The sequence below is a fragment of the Sceloporus undulatus genome, chromosome 5 (assembly GCF_019175285.1).
Source record: "Sceloporus undulatus isolate JIND9_A2432 ecotype Alabama chromosome 5, SceUnd_v1.1, whole genome shotgun sequence".
NCBI lineage: Eukaryota > Metazoa > Chordata > Lepidosauria > Squamata > Phrynosomatidae > Sceloporus > Sceloporus undulatus.
This window is the reverse complement of record NC_056526.1, coordinates 40,630,512-40,645,755: the sequence shown is the minus strand read 5'-3', so window position 1 is coordinate 40,645,755 and position 15,244 is coordinate 40,630,512. Positions and strand designations below refer to the sequence as shown.

Genomic DNA, 15,244 nt, shown 5'->3' with positions numbered 1-15,244 from the left:
CCAGCGCGTGTACAACAGTCTCGAGATCCCTTACTTCCAGAAAAGGGCGCAGTTGGCATATCACCGAAGCTGATAACAGGCGCTCTTGACTGTCGCATTTACCTGATTTGTCATCAGGAGCGACGAGTCAAGGAGCACCCCCAGACTGCGAACACAGTCACTAGAGGAGAGTGTGACCCCGTCCAGGACTGGAGGTTGCAACCCAATTCTTGGTTTCGGGGCCGCTACCGTGAGCACCTCTGTCTTGTCCGGATTCAGTTTCAATCTGTTTTCCCTCATCCAGCACATTACTGCTTGGAGACATTCATTGAGAGAGGAGATGCCATTAGAATTCAAGGCCGATGAACGAGACACGGAGAAATAGATCTGGGTGTCATCAGCGTACTGATAACACCCAGCTCCATAACTCCGAATAATCTCACCCAGCGCCTTCATATAGATGTTGAATAACATCAGGGACAGTATAGCACTCTGTGGAACCCCACAGGTGAGCTCCCTTTTACTGGAGCAGCTGTCCCCGAGCAGCACTCTCTGGGATCTGCCCAAGAGGAAGGACCAGAACCACTGCAATGCAATGCCTCCGATACCTAACCCCTTCAGGCGGTCCAAGAGGATGCCATGATATATCGTGTCGAAAGCCGCTGAGAGGTCTAAAAGCACCAACAGGGTTGCACTGCCCCTGTTGATGCACAGACACAGATCGTCGGTCAAGGCAACCATGGCAGTCTCAACCCCAAAGCCTGTCCTGAAGTCAGTTTGAAATGGGTCTAGAAAATTGGTTTCATCCAAGACAGCTTGGAGTTGAAGAGCAACCGCCCTCTCGATCACCTTGCTCAAAAATGGTAATAAAGAGACTGGCCTGTAATTATTAATATCCAGGGGGTCAAAGGAAGGTTTTTTCAGAAGTGGCCTAACAGCCGCTTCCTTCAAATAAGATGGAATATGTCCTTCTCTGAAGGACGCATTGATGATATCCATAAGGAACTTCCTCAATGCATCCCCCCCGGATGGCCAGCCATGATGGGCAAGGGTTGAGAGGGCAGGTTGTTTTCCTCACCCTACCAAGGAGCTTGTCCACGTCATCAGTACTCACAGATTGCAGCTGATCAAGAATAACTTCATCGACAGAGTCGCTGGACACCTCATCTATGGTTTCTGTTGAAATATTGGCGTCTAAGTCGTCTCTTATCTGAGAGATTTTATCTACAAAGAAGTTATTAAACGCATCGCAGCAGGCCGTCGTTGGGTTACGTAAAGGATTCAGCGCAGGAGACACTTGCGTCAGCTCCCTCACCACCCTAAACTATAACATAGTTTATGCTAGAAAGACAGAGCACATAAGCTTTTTTATTGGAGCATGTGTCTATGCTGTTTGCTTATTAATTTAGAAAATAACTACAAACATTCTGTCTGCCTTTTATGAAATATTTTCCCTGCCATTCTGTCTAAAACAAAGCCATTATGCTCTTTACCTAAGAAGGCAGAAGGTGAGACAGTTCCATTGCTTCGCGACACCATTACACTGATGCCTGTCTCAATGAAGGGCACAGAAAAGTCAACAACTTCTGATCGCTCTGCATTTATGGTGAGGGATCCCACTGCCATGTAGGCACGTTTGGCAACCACCTAAGGTACAGATAAATAAATATGATGTCAGTAGTCTAGTCAATTACTCCATTCACCATCTCAATCTTTCCATACTGGTAGCATAAGGAGCTGGAAATTCTTGAAGAAAAAGGGATGCTCTGCAACAAATTATGGTAACATAATTGTACCATCCAATACAGCATGGTAACACATGAGATAGCTGTGCATTTATACATATCTGTGTACAGTTGCCCTTCCGTTTTCGCAGGGATCCATTCCGGATCACCACCACCCTGCGAAAACAGAATTTGCATATATTCAAGCCCCACTGGCTTGAATGGCCACGGGCTCACGTGCCATTCAAGCCAATGGGGCTTGCCCCTCTGTGAATAATTGAGAACACGGACTTCAAGTCTGTGAAAACGGGGGGAGGGGACTGCATATGAAAAATATCTATATCTAAGACAATGGCACATAGGACATTACAATTCCTGTTCTTTTTTCTTTTACATACATTCTGTCTTCTTTTAAAGTATAATGCAATCTCACAAATCTGCTTGATGGAATTCAAATATGAGTTCTCTGATATGAAGATTTTGATTGTTCAGTTCAGTTAATTTCTCATGCAAAGGCAAGAATCAACCAACTGTAAAATTAGAAATAGAATCACTTTGGTGATGAATCAATTGTACAAGTACACCCATTCATGGCTTACCTCGCCTATCATTCCATTCCATGTCCCATTGACCTTCTTCCCATGTTTACCATTTGTTACCAAGTAAAGGTCATACGTGAACTTCACAAACTTTGAGATTTTCTTAAGAATATCAATACAAAATCCTTTGCAACATTTTTTTATATAGGCAGTCTCCTCATCTGTCTTGTTCCTAAACAATCAGAACAATACATAATTAAATAGAAACATTCCAATTAAAAAAAGAAAAACACATGGTTTATATATTTCATAATGCAGTATTTACAAAGGAGGAGTTTTATAGAGAAGGAAATTCCATATGATTCTTGATCATGAAATAATTTCCAGTTTCGGTTCTTCTAAAGTTAAGGTTTATCCAGTTTTCTTGGCAGAAATAGTAAGCAAAAATACAGAACACAGTCATTTTATAAGATGAAAGTATTAATTTTCAACAAAAAAATTGCTTGAAAAATTTAGAACTGATTTAGAACCATTTTAGTCCCCAGTTTCTTTTCATAACTACCTCTTTCTTTCCTTATTATATTTCTATCCAAAAAGCCCACTTGATGCTCTTAATTCTCAATAGTGAACAGAATAAGCCAAGATGATTTGAACATTGTGCTAGTGACAAATGACAACATAGCAAGCCTGAAACAATCCAGTTGACTTCGCCAGTGATGAATATAATGTAGAAATATGCTAAGAGGAATGAGCAGGAGTAATTGGCACCTACTCTGACACAATTCGTTTCTGGCACGGGACAGTGTTCCTCATGCAGGTACCACTTAGTGGATCCACATTTTCCACAATTACAAATGGAGCCTCTTCTAGGGTCACTATACTAAGATGGTCATCTTCACGCTCCTCACAGTTAGGGTACAGTTCTGAACGTGGCCACACGTAATACTTCATCTTGAGACGCTTGTCCTTCCACCATCCCACCTGAAACAATAATAAAATAAAGAAAGACTGTTACTCAAACCATTCTCTCAGTTTATAATCTCAAATTCTTTAATTCTCTCAAATTAAAAGGATCACCTAAATTTGGCTGAAGTGTCAAAAGTAGCATCTAAAACTAGAATAATATGCTACTTACTGATTTTTAAATGTATGTATTATGCAACTAGACTTTATTGTTTGCATTTGTACCCTCAGTTTCTATTAGGGTTTGGCAATTGCCAGGGATACACTGTGGCCCCCAACAGGACCTTGAAGGGCCATACTACAAATTCTCCCCTACTTCCAATTTTTAAATTTTTTTTCTGAAATGAAGGAAATAAACCAGAAGTAAGCCAGAATCCCTGTCTGCTTCCTGCTTTTGAAACAAAAGAGTCTCCTGATCCTTAAACTGTCCATGGGGAAGAGAGGTTTGTAAAAATTACCCCACACTTCATAGGGCATGCAGGGACATTCTTAGAAAAAAAAATTGAGGGTTGCTGGGAGGCTAGAGGTTAAAAAAGGTTCTCAGAGGGCCTTACTGAGCAGCCCACAGATGAAACATTGACCATCCCTGGTTTATATTGTTGGTGTTCAAGGCACGCTAATAATAATCCAAATAAGAAGACATAATCAAAAACTATAATCCAGTGCTCTAAAAATTACCCACCAATCTCTGACAAACAGCAGTTAGAACTTAATTTAAAAACAGCATCCAAGGAAAACCTTCTGAAACAGAAACACCTTGGCTGTCTGTCAAAAGGCAGGCAGTCAAGAGGCCAGGTGAAATTTTTTCATGAGGCAAAAAAGGCTCTTATTACTTGCAACACATCTGATACCAGGAGATCTTAGAACAGGTCTCTAAAAGAGATCTCAGTGCTACAGCAGGTTCATGTGAGAGCAACTGATTCTTGAGAAATTCTGGTTAAACAATATGTAAGCAAAGAAGATTTAAATGAGATCAGAATAATATGATCCAGGATACAGGCACATTTTGAACCCATGGAAGTCTTCAAACTGTTTTCAAAGATATCTCCATGTAGAGTGCAATAATCTGACCTGAAATTGACAGGACAGATGGGCAAATAAGACAGACCCAGCTTCTCTAGAAGAACAGTGACAGCTGACAGACAAGCTGAATAAATGCACTTTTAGCCACCGCAGCCACCTAGCCATTCAGAAACAAGGCTGCATCCATCTATAGTACAAGTACTGTACACCCATCAAGATGCAGTTAGTTTTTCAGAAGAATGTTAACAAATTGTACCTCTACTCTTATATAAAGACCAGAACAGCAAGGACTATTACCTAATGTAGTTAATATTGTGAAAATTATGCATCCAGTATTTTAGATCAGTATGAGCTGTTACATCTGCATCTTAATAATAACTCATTTGTAGATTCTGCTATAAAATTATTTATATGTGTGTGTGCTTTGCAATGTTCTGAAACATAAAAATCTTCCAGCAAGGAAGCTCAGATAAACTTACTTTTTTGAATTGACATATGAAAAAATAAACCTTCTTTTCCATTAATACCCAAGATTCCTGGGAAAATGTAAATCTGGTACAGGAGGGCTTTTCATATTGGCAACAGTTATCTACTCTTTAGTTACACCACAAGTAACTGCAAAGGAAAACCACAAATTACACCACAAGCAACTGTGAAGTACTCTAAATGGAACTATCCTTGAAAACTGTCTGGAAGCTTCCATTGGTGCAAAATGTTGCAACTGGCCTGCTCAGAAGCAAGATGACATTACTGTAATACTGCAAGGTCTGTACTGGTTGATTTTTTTTTTAATAGGAGCAATTTGGGATGTACCTTTTAAATTTTAAATCCCTAAATAGCTTGAAGCCTAGCTATTCACTTCCCTCACTCTGAACTGTCCAGCTGCAAAGATTTTTGAAGGCCCTCTTTGCCATTGCCAACAAAGGCCCATGACAAGTACACTGAATTGGGTTTTCTCCTTCACTGCTCCCAGATGTGCCTCCATTGTGATTAGCTTCCACTCTTCTTTTTAGGAAAGTTGTGATCATGTATCTTTTCCATTTTTAATTTTCAATTTGGCTTTTCAAACTGTTCCGAGTATTATATAGTTGGACCTCCTTATCCACAGATTATTTATCCACTGATTCAACCGTCCACAGCTGGAAAATATTTAAAAAAAAAATAAAATTTCCAAATGCAAACCTGATGTTGCTGTTTTATATAAGGGATAGCATTTTATTATGTCATTGTATTGAATGGGACTTGAGTATGCATGGATTTTGATATCCATGAAGGGATCCTGGAACCAACTCCAGTGGATGCCAAGGGCCCCCTTTAATGCCTTTAACAGTTCCATTAATTTAAACTGTTTTAATGATGTTTTTAGCTTCTTTAGTGCTATGTGTTAGTGGAAAGGAGGGATAAAATGTAGTAAATAAATAAATAATTCAATTAGTACTAGTTATAGTCATCAAGAATAATTTCTTTGAATTTAGTTCTGATACATTTACAATGTGACATGAGTAGTCCATAGAATATGTATCTTGAGGTGTAATATGACACCCGAAACTCCAAAATAATCCATCTATGAAGTTATTAGAAATCAGATTCCTTGCTTTTGTATCTTATGCATTACCACTGACACTCCATCTCTGACATTCTATTACTACTGAGGTTTTATAAACATGAACCAAGAGGAAACCAGCTGAACGGATCTAAAACAAACTTCTCTGTTCTGTGTGGATGTAGTTCTCCCACCTTTACCTGGTAGGGTTTCAGTGAATGCAAAGTGACAGCAGGGACTATAGAAGTGAGAGGCTGTTTTGGCTGCTCACTCCATACCTGCTTTGTGGGCTTCATTTCCTTGTGGCTGTCAGTTTACCCTTTCATTGCTACTATATTTGACGTTCCAGAATCACTAAACAAAAGCATTTATTAGAACCTTTTTAGGTGTCACAGGGTACTTTGTACAATCAAGGACTTCCTGGTGTTCCAAATTTAATATCAAGCACCACCATTAAACATTTATTTCTCCTTTAAAACTTTAATTTCATTTTTGTAGTAGCTGGGTTTTTTATTATTATTGAGAAAATCTAACAGTGAACACTTTATTTCAAGAAAAAATAATAATGTGCAAGCATCAGTGACCTTCCCTAAGGATGTGTGATTTTGTGTGGCAGAGACATTGAGCATTTGGCGGAGTTAGGGTCATGTGACAGGTATTACAAAAAATGCTGTAGGTAGCTCTAACTTTCTCATAAGCAGCCTTTGCAGATTACTATATCCAAGTGAGAGGTTCTCCCCTTAAATAAATTGCTAAGCAAATCACTGGTTCTGAATCATCCCACATCAGAACTCTGGAACTAAATATGACTTTGAGTCAATTGCCCAAAATCTCTGGATTATGCCAGCAACTGTACTTTTTACATGACAGGGTAAGGTATTCCCTTACACAAATAGTCTCCTTTCACCAACAGCATAAAAGCCAGTCAGACACATAAGCAGCTCCACCTCTCCTTCAAGCTGGAATAGCAACTGAAATAGTCATACAAATGTAGTCTGTGCTCTCTACCTGGTAATTTATATAAATATGGCAAAGGAAATTTCCTGCCAGTATTGAACAGGCTTTTTACTTAAAGCTCTTGGTTCCAATTTGGACTGAAGGCAGATTTTCACAACCGTGTTCACATGCTAAGTCAAAGCAAGCAGATTGTTTTGAGGACTTCCACAAGTAGTGTTTTAATTGTTCAACATACCCAGATTGCAATTCAGCACTTCCTGAAAAAGACTTCTGAGCATGGATTAAAACTGGGTGTGTCAAAGAACTTGGATCTAAAATGAACCATTTGTAAAATTAATTCATTTTGCTCCTATCCTCTCAATGGCCTCTTTGTATTTATCTGAAAAACATAAAATTGATCATAAGAAGAAAGTCAACCTAAGCAATTGGATTCACCAACTGAGTCAAGTTGGGTACCCTGTTCAATCACTCATGTTATGCTTCATAATCCCTAATAGAAACTTTTTAAGTAAGAAGACCCTGTTGGCAGCTTCTCTGCTATTTTTATGTCTCTTATCTGCATTATCTCTTATCTACAGTGCAGATTCTGACTGAGTCTGTACTGTAGAATTAAAGTAGTTTGACACCACTTTAACTGCCATGAAATTCTGAGATTTGTATTTTTGTGAGATATTTAGCTTTCTCTGTCAGATCTCTGTTGCCACAACGAACTACAAATCCCAGGATTCCACAGGATGAAGCCATGACAATTAAAGACATATCAAGCTAGACCATTTCTGCAGTGCAGATTCAGCCTCTCCCTCTACTACCAGAGCAATGCATTATAAAAGGGTCATTATGCCACAGGTGAAGACAAATACTGTATGTAGAAAATGTGTTTACAAATACTGTACTTAGGATAATTAATTAATCATGTTGGTCAAGGAAGATTAATATTGGTAGATGCTTCACATGCAGAATTAATTAACATGAAAAGTGCTCCTTCACAAGCCACAAGTTCAACAGCAAAGTTTCAACAGCAAAGTCTTGCTTTTTCACCATACACCTGCAGAACAGGTGACAGTTATTAAGGGGCACTAAAAATTAGCAAAATAGTATAGATATAGACCTAAATAGAATAGCTGTTCAATGTGCAAGAACTTAACGTCATTATTCCCACTCACTCTTTAAGTAAAATAAGTAAAATAATCACTTCCCCGAAATTTTTTTCCCCATCTGGAATTTACTCAGCTCTTACCATATTGTTAAGTTGTCATTAATTATGGCTTTCCTTATTGCTCAGTTTGCATGCCTTCTGCAAGAGCTGAAATCCTGCCCTCCAACCTAATTAGCCAGAGAAGGTTAAGAAGGTACACTTTAAAAGCTTCTATGTTTAGCAAAATGGACAAGATAGAGTGGAACAGAAGGGATAAGGGCTGCACGGGTCATAAATGAAATGCTCTGTCATTATTCTTGATGTCTTTTGGTAAGCAACTTTACAAATATTTCTGAAGACAGGTCACATGGTTTCCTTTGTAGGATAGCAGAATTTTCATGAGTAGGGCACACAAGAGGGTTTAAATTTTATTAATCATTTTCTTTATTGCCTTCCTAGGCTGTATTGTGTGGTTTCATATACATAAGCAAACTATACCCGTGTAAATTACTGCTTTTACTGCTTGATTCTTTTACTGCCATTACTGCTTCATTCTGTGAATGAGTGGCCTTCAGCTGACAAATCAGGACCTTTGGCTGCACCAAAAGCATGCCCACTACATACATATATAGTAAGAAACAGTATTTCAGAAGTGAATCCCATATTACATGTTTGGACAATCTTGGATACTGAGTATGAAACTTGAAGATCCTCATTATACTAGAACTTGAGGCCAGCCTGTGATACAGATTCAGGGCTTCTCCCCACAAATGCATGGAATTCAATGCCACAAGAGGTCATGATGAGCCTCCAGCTTAGATGCCTTTAAAACAGGATTAGGCAAAAATGCAGGAGATGACACTATCAGTATCTGTTAATTATCCACTTATATGGATCATCCAGATGGAGAGGCAACATGCCACTAAGTACCAGTTATTAGACAGCTATAGTGGGAGAAAGTTATTGCCTTCAAGGCTTGCTTGTGAAATTCTGCAATTTGCTGGGATAGATAGACTCAGCCCCCTACACTTAAGTTACTGGTGCTATGTGTAAGTTACTGGTGCCAAGACTCATCATCTGTCCCCCACCCCCCATTCCCTCAAAATGAGTGCTTACTGCTTTAGAACTCCCAGGTGCGTTTGAATGGGACCACAATACACACGCCAAACCATGTGAAGCAATTTAAACTGCTTGCAAGCACAATTTTTCAACATCTGTTACTATTGTTGTCTTATAGAGGCTCACTGGACCCCTGAAACAAATCTGAGCAAAGGGGAGATTGTTGAATTCCAACTTGGCAGGCAAAGAAAACACCAGATGTCTGCTCCTACTGTAGCTGAACTGATTTTGTTTTATTTATGCATATATCCATTAACATATTTTTTATATTACTGATACTGTGAGCACCTATGATGACTCCAGCCATCCACAAAACAAATAAATAAACAAGGCCCATTATTATGAGACTATGCAATTAAGCATTGTAAATACTGTAGTTTCTTACACAGACATACTTTCCAACTGTTCCTGTTTTACAGGGACAGTCCCAGTTAGTCTTCTGTTGATTCACTTTGTCACCTGCTTTTAAAATGTCCTAGTTTATCTCAACTCCTCCCACTTTCACTCTTCGTTCTTACATACTTCCATTGCTGCAAAGTGAATTTAAGTCAAAAGTAGCTTGCACACAATTGTGTAACCAGAAGCAGGGTCTTGCCTTTCTCAGTCACCTTGTCTGAGTTTTTAATTTTTACAGGCTTTCATAAACTCAGTACTGTACATAAATTCTTTATATGGTTGGCGGTTGGCACTTCACATTCATGGAAATTCAGGTGAAGGACCCCCATGAAAGTGGAAAGCCCACAATTATCATAAGCACACCCATGCATGTTACAGACTCCTAGAATACCCCCCCCCCCCCCCCCCCCCCAAACCCCTCATCAGTGCCGCTTGGGCCCGCCTTTTTCTTTGTTGTCACCATGATACCTCATCCAGTGATGGTGAACCTGTGGCACTCAGAGCCCTCTCTGTGGGCACATGTGCCATCGCCTCAGCACAGAGTTTGCCAGAGTTCGTTATTAGAAAGCCAGAGAGACACAGCACTTTGCAGTAAATAAGTGGTGTTTGCATTGCAGTTTGGGCACTCGGCCTCTAAAATGTTCACCATCACTGCATGGGCTGGTGCTACTGGAAGGACAGGAGGCTGAGATGAAAAGGTTTGGGAGGAAGCAGAGTGGGATGAGGAGGTAAATGGTCTAGGAAGGGGTTTAAAATCTGTTTGAGGCGTCATGTTGGTAAACTGAAAAGTGAGTGATGGGCTGGTTATGGCCATTGTACTGGCAATATGGGAAAAGAAGTGATGGGCTTGTGCTGTTGGAAGGATAGATGACTGAGAGGAGGATTGGGAGAAAGATGTGTGTGGTGAGGAGGACAATGTGCTAGGAAGGGAACTAAAATCTCAATAAGGCATCATGCTGGCAAGATGGGAAAAGGCTTGACAGGCTGGTGCTATTGGCAGGACACAGAACGGAGGGGGAGTGAGGCATCTGAGTTAGTCAAGAAGAAGCAGCTGTTGTTGTTGTGGTTGTGTGCCTTCAAGGCATTTCTGACTTATGGCGACCCTAAGGCAAACCTATCATGGGATTTTCTTGGCAAGATTTGTTCAGAGGAGGCTTGCCATTGTCTTCCCCTGAAGCTGAGAGTGTGTGACTTGACCAAGGTCATCCAATGGCTTTCATGGCCCAGCTGGGATTTGAACTCTGTTGTCCAGAGTCATAGTCCAATGCTCAAACCACTCACAAATATCAAATCCACAAAAGAGAAACCATGAATGTGGAGGGCTAACTCTAGTAGTTTTCTTGAAGTAGTTATTCATGTTCTTCCTCTTTAATAAGTTTTGCCCTCTTGTTGCCTGGTCCTTTTAACCACATTCTATTTTTGCTCAGCCACATGTGTCCAGTTTTCATCTGTGGAATGTTGGAGGGTGTACACAGAATGTGTGCTTGCCCATTCTCTTTGCAGATGTAAAGTTTAAACCAAACCTTGTTGAATGAAACACTGTTTAATACAGGAGAAAAAACACAGTGTAGCATAAAAGATAGCAAAATAAATAATGACTTTAGTGGGTTCACCACTATTTGACATTGATGGCATTAAAGCACACAAAGTCTTAAAACAGCATGGCCCATATGGTTAAATCTGCTTGTGCATCTTGCCAGCCCCTGAAACTCCTATATTGGCGTCAGGTGAAAGTGAATGAGGAATGGGAGAAATTTCACACTCATGCTGCATCTTTCTAAAACCGAAGCCTCCTCCCACATCCACTTCAGTGACCAGATCAGACCTCCAATACTTGATAAATGGATATAGACAAGTAATGCATGACATTTATCTCTAAAATTGGGTACTCACTCCTTTGCTAGATAACAGACTACTAACACTTAGATTCTGAGAAGGGAGGGGTTGTAAACCAGCAAGTGTAACCAAACCCAACTTCCCTGAAAATCTGGTCAAGGAAAAATTGTGATAAGCTATTCATTGTCTGTGATGGAGAACACATAATAAATATTATAAAATATACTCAGTGGAACAGATTCTTGGCTTCCCAAATAGTATTAGTCTTATCAAGCAAAATAAGAACACCCCACATCTCTGAGAACTCCTGTTTCTAAAATAAGTCAGATTGGACATGATGGGAACAAAGATGTATCTTGGGAGCCATCAATTATTAAACTGGGATCTACAAGAAGTATTAGGAAATGGTGGAGAGCAAGATCAGTAAGGGCCTGAGCCTCTTACTTCAGGTCATAGCTTGCTCTGAGGCCTGAACGCTCTGCTGCACTGAGATACCATCAGCACATCATCAGACCTGATCCATTATTCATTTGGACTTTGCATAGGTACCTGAACTAATTACAAAGTAGAGCTCAATATTAATTCAAGCAATGAATTAATTATGGAGCTGGAGCTAGTGGTCTTCTCTGTTCCCATATATCTCTTTTCTTAGTCTAATACAAAACACTAAAGTTGAAAATTTGGCCATGTCTGAAAAATGCAGAAGAGGGTTATAAAATCTGGCTTTGTTGCATTACTGTCTTCACTGCCATGCCACGTGAAGGCATACGGTTGAGTGACCTGACAAGAGTTTGGCCAAATCTTTATGTATAGGACCAAATATGAACAATTCCATGTACATACATGTATGTAGAATTCACTGAGAAATCTGGTGCCATCAGGGTTACTCATCACAAGTATAGACCTTACAGGACAACAGATGTAGACAGTAAGCTTTTGGCCTGATAAACAGAGGTGAGGACAAGACACTGTGACCCATCTTGGAGCACATGGATCAGCACATTAAATTGAAGGTGGGAACAGGTATAAATTCTGTGAACTGTATGTTGTCAATTTCTGTGAATTGTCAACTTCTGGGTGTAAATTCTGGGACATTAACCTGGCTGCAGAGTCCTTACATCAAACAGGTAGACATGTAGATAAGTGGGTAGGTCTACACAGCATTGTAGTCAGTGATATAGTACAGTGAAGGGTCATAGAGGTGAAAGGGCGATTTGATTATGGTATCTCTAAGGTGACTCTATCACAGGGTTTTCTGGGGCTGAGAGTTTGTGACTCTACCAAAGTCACTCAGTGGGTTTCTATAGTCAAGTGAAGAATCAAACTCCAATCTCCAAGTCCTAGGCACAGACCACTACACCAAGTTGGCTCTCTGTATTTTTATGAGCTATTCTCTATATTATCCAAAGTGATAAGGAATGGCTTCACAAAAGACTTCTTTGTGGTACAGATGAAAACTGATATAAATTATTTTAAATTAATACAGTTACCTGCACTTTGGAGCATTTTGTGGAGGTGTTGCTACAGAGACAATCCTGGTGAGGACCTGCACTTCAAATCTTGCCACTATACTATAGAATGTTTTTGAGATCAGTCTAGATGACTTTTGTTTGACAGCCCAGTGACTCTGAAGGTGAAGGTTTGTGGGATTGCATAAAGAGAAAAAATTGGTTCAGCCAGATTTTGCTTGGATATGACAAATGTCAATGGATGGATATCTGCTGAGCTGCTTCTGTTATGAATGGAGTAAAATTGCAGGAAGATGAATTCAAAGTTTCTATTATGAATATAAAATGTGTGCGTGTGCGCGCGCACACACGCAAAAGTATGTAACAAATATAATAGACCACTAAAATAATCAATTATTAAAATTAACACTACACAAACTATAAGTAGCAGTAGGGAACAAGGTCCATAAGAAATAAATCATTTATCAAAGGGGATAAAATGGTAAACATCTGATTCTTCATTCAAACAGAAGACAGATGCATTTAATAATTGATATTAATAAGTAATAATGAATTTTATTGATGTATTGTTGTAAACCTCTGTGTGTGTGTGTGCACACACAAACACACACACACACACACATTTTATATTCATATCCTAAACTTTTTTGTTTACCTTTTGATATTTCAGTGAAATAACTATTTATTCCTGGGAATGCTAGGAAAGGTGGAGGGAAGTAAAAAGAGAGGAAGGCTGTACATTAGATGGATAGATTGTATTAGGGAGGACACAGGTATGGATTTACAGGACCTAAGCAGAGCAGTGGAGGACAGAGAGTCTGTGAGATGTTTCATCTACAGGGTCGCCATGAGTGGGGTTCAACATGAAGGCAGTTAACAGCAAGAAAATGTCTATTTCTTCCATTATGTTTCAGAATTTCCATTTCCTTCTCCCCTTAAAGAAAGCACAGGGTCTTTGCGGGGACCAGGAAAACAGTTTGAGTGTGACTTGTTTTCTGTGAAAAAAACAATGTTATAATGCTGGGAATTCCAAAGGACATCTGATGAGGAACAGTACTGTTATGAACTTCCATCTTATGCTCAGCCTGTTTATATGTGTAAATACAGAGGAAGTGCAAGTCTCCTGTGACTGCCTTCAAAGGAAATAAAAATGGATTTTTTAGAAAGAAAGAAAGAAAGAAAGAAAGAAAGAAAAGTATCTCAGAGGACTGAAGTGCAGAGGAGTATACTTAGCAGTAGTGAATCAGGCTTCGGCTAGAACAAACACCCAACTGAAGAGCAAAATGATACACCCAAATCAGAAATGAACCAGAAAGGTTGGGCTTCATGTTTTACACGCAGTATTCATAACAGAGTTTGTTTCTACTATGTTACTTTTAAAAATCCATCTCCAAAGATCTTGAATTTTCATTATACAGTATGCTTTTGTCTACACATAAAGTACATGTTTAGACATGTAATTAGTTGTCTAATAATTTTCCTCCTTTTATATTTTCTTCTTTCACTTTTTTATCTTTTTGCTGAGCTTTCTCATCTCTCACTCACCTTCAAGGCACCAGATCCCCTTTGATCCTGGAAGCTAAGTGGGGTGAACCCTGGTTAGTTCTTGGGAGGGAGACCAGCAATGGCTACTAAGTGATGTAGGTTATAGGAAGGGAATGGCAAAACTACCTTTGAGTATTCCTTGCCTAAGAAAACTCCATGAAAATAATGATGTCACCATAAGTCGACACGCAACTTGAAGGCTTACACACACATTGTAAAACATGTTTTCTGCAGAAAAATGATCTCAGAGGATGCTAATATTGATGGGAAGAGTAATGAATGTGGTTGCTGTACACAAAAATTATCTGAGACCCACTAACCACCCCATAGTCAAAGGCACCAGTTAACTAACAGACATTTTCTGGCCTGTTCTAGAAGCCGTGACTGACTACAGTCCAAAACACACTGCAGAAATAATCCAGTCTGAGACTGCTTTAACTACCCTGGTCAATGCTAGGGAATTCTGGGAACAGTAGTTTTGTCAGACATTTAGTCTTTTCTGTCAGAGAGCTCTGATGCCACAATAAATTACAATTCCTGGAATTCCCTAGCACTGAGCCAGGGCAGTTAAAGTGGTCTCAAACTGGATTATTGCTGCAGTGTGTTTTGGACCTATGTCTTTGAATCACAGACCAAAGAGAACAGATGTCAAAAACAGTTCTACTACATCACCTGTGAACAAGGGAGGGAGGGAGGAAGGGAGGAGAAGGGATAATAAAAGAAAACATTTTTACTTTTAGATTATTTTTGTAAAGTAAGTAAGGACAGAAACCACTAAAGGAAATCCAACCATATCTCTCCGCCTTTACTGCCAAGATCCTGGTCCATGCCCTAGTGGTCTCACGATGATTTCTGTAATGTCCTCCTGGCTGGGCTTCCTCTTTCTCACCTCTGTCCTTTAATCTCTGTTCAGTATTCAGCTGCACGCATTATCACTTCCACCCACTGCTCTGACCACATCTCTCCTGTGTTGGCATCCCTTCACTGGCTCCCCCTCCCTTTCCGCATTCAGTATA

At 39.7% G+C, this 15,244-nt stretch overlaps 1 protein-coding gene across 1 annotated transcript in view; it reads right to left on the bottom strand.

Moving 5' to 3' along the window:
* GRIN2B (glutamate ionotropic receptor NMDA type subunit 2B) overlaps positions 1 to 15,244 on the bottom strand; it is a 336,121-nt gene that overhangs the window by 42,125 nt on the left and 278,752 nt on the right. The window contains exons 5-7 of the mRNA XM_042470225.1: positions 3,015 to 3,223; positions 2,303 to 2,474; positions 1,473 to 1,626 (exon numbers count right to left, since the gene is read on the bottom strand). Coding sequence (XP_042326159.1) covers positions 1,473 to 1,626; positions 2,303 to 2,474; positions 3,015 to 3,223 — 535 coding nt within the window. The remainder of the gene's footprint in view (positions 1 to 1,472; positions 1,627 to 2,302; positions 2,475 to 3,014; positions 3,224 to 15,244) is intronic.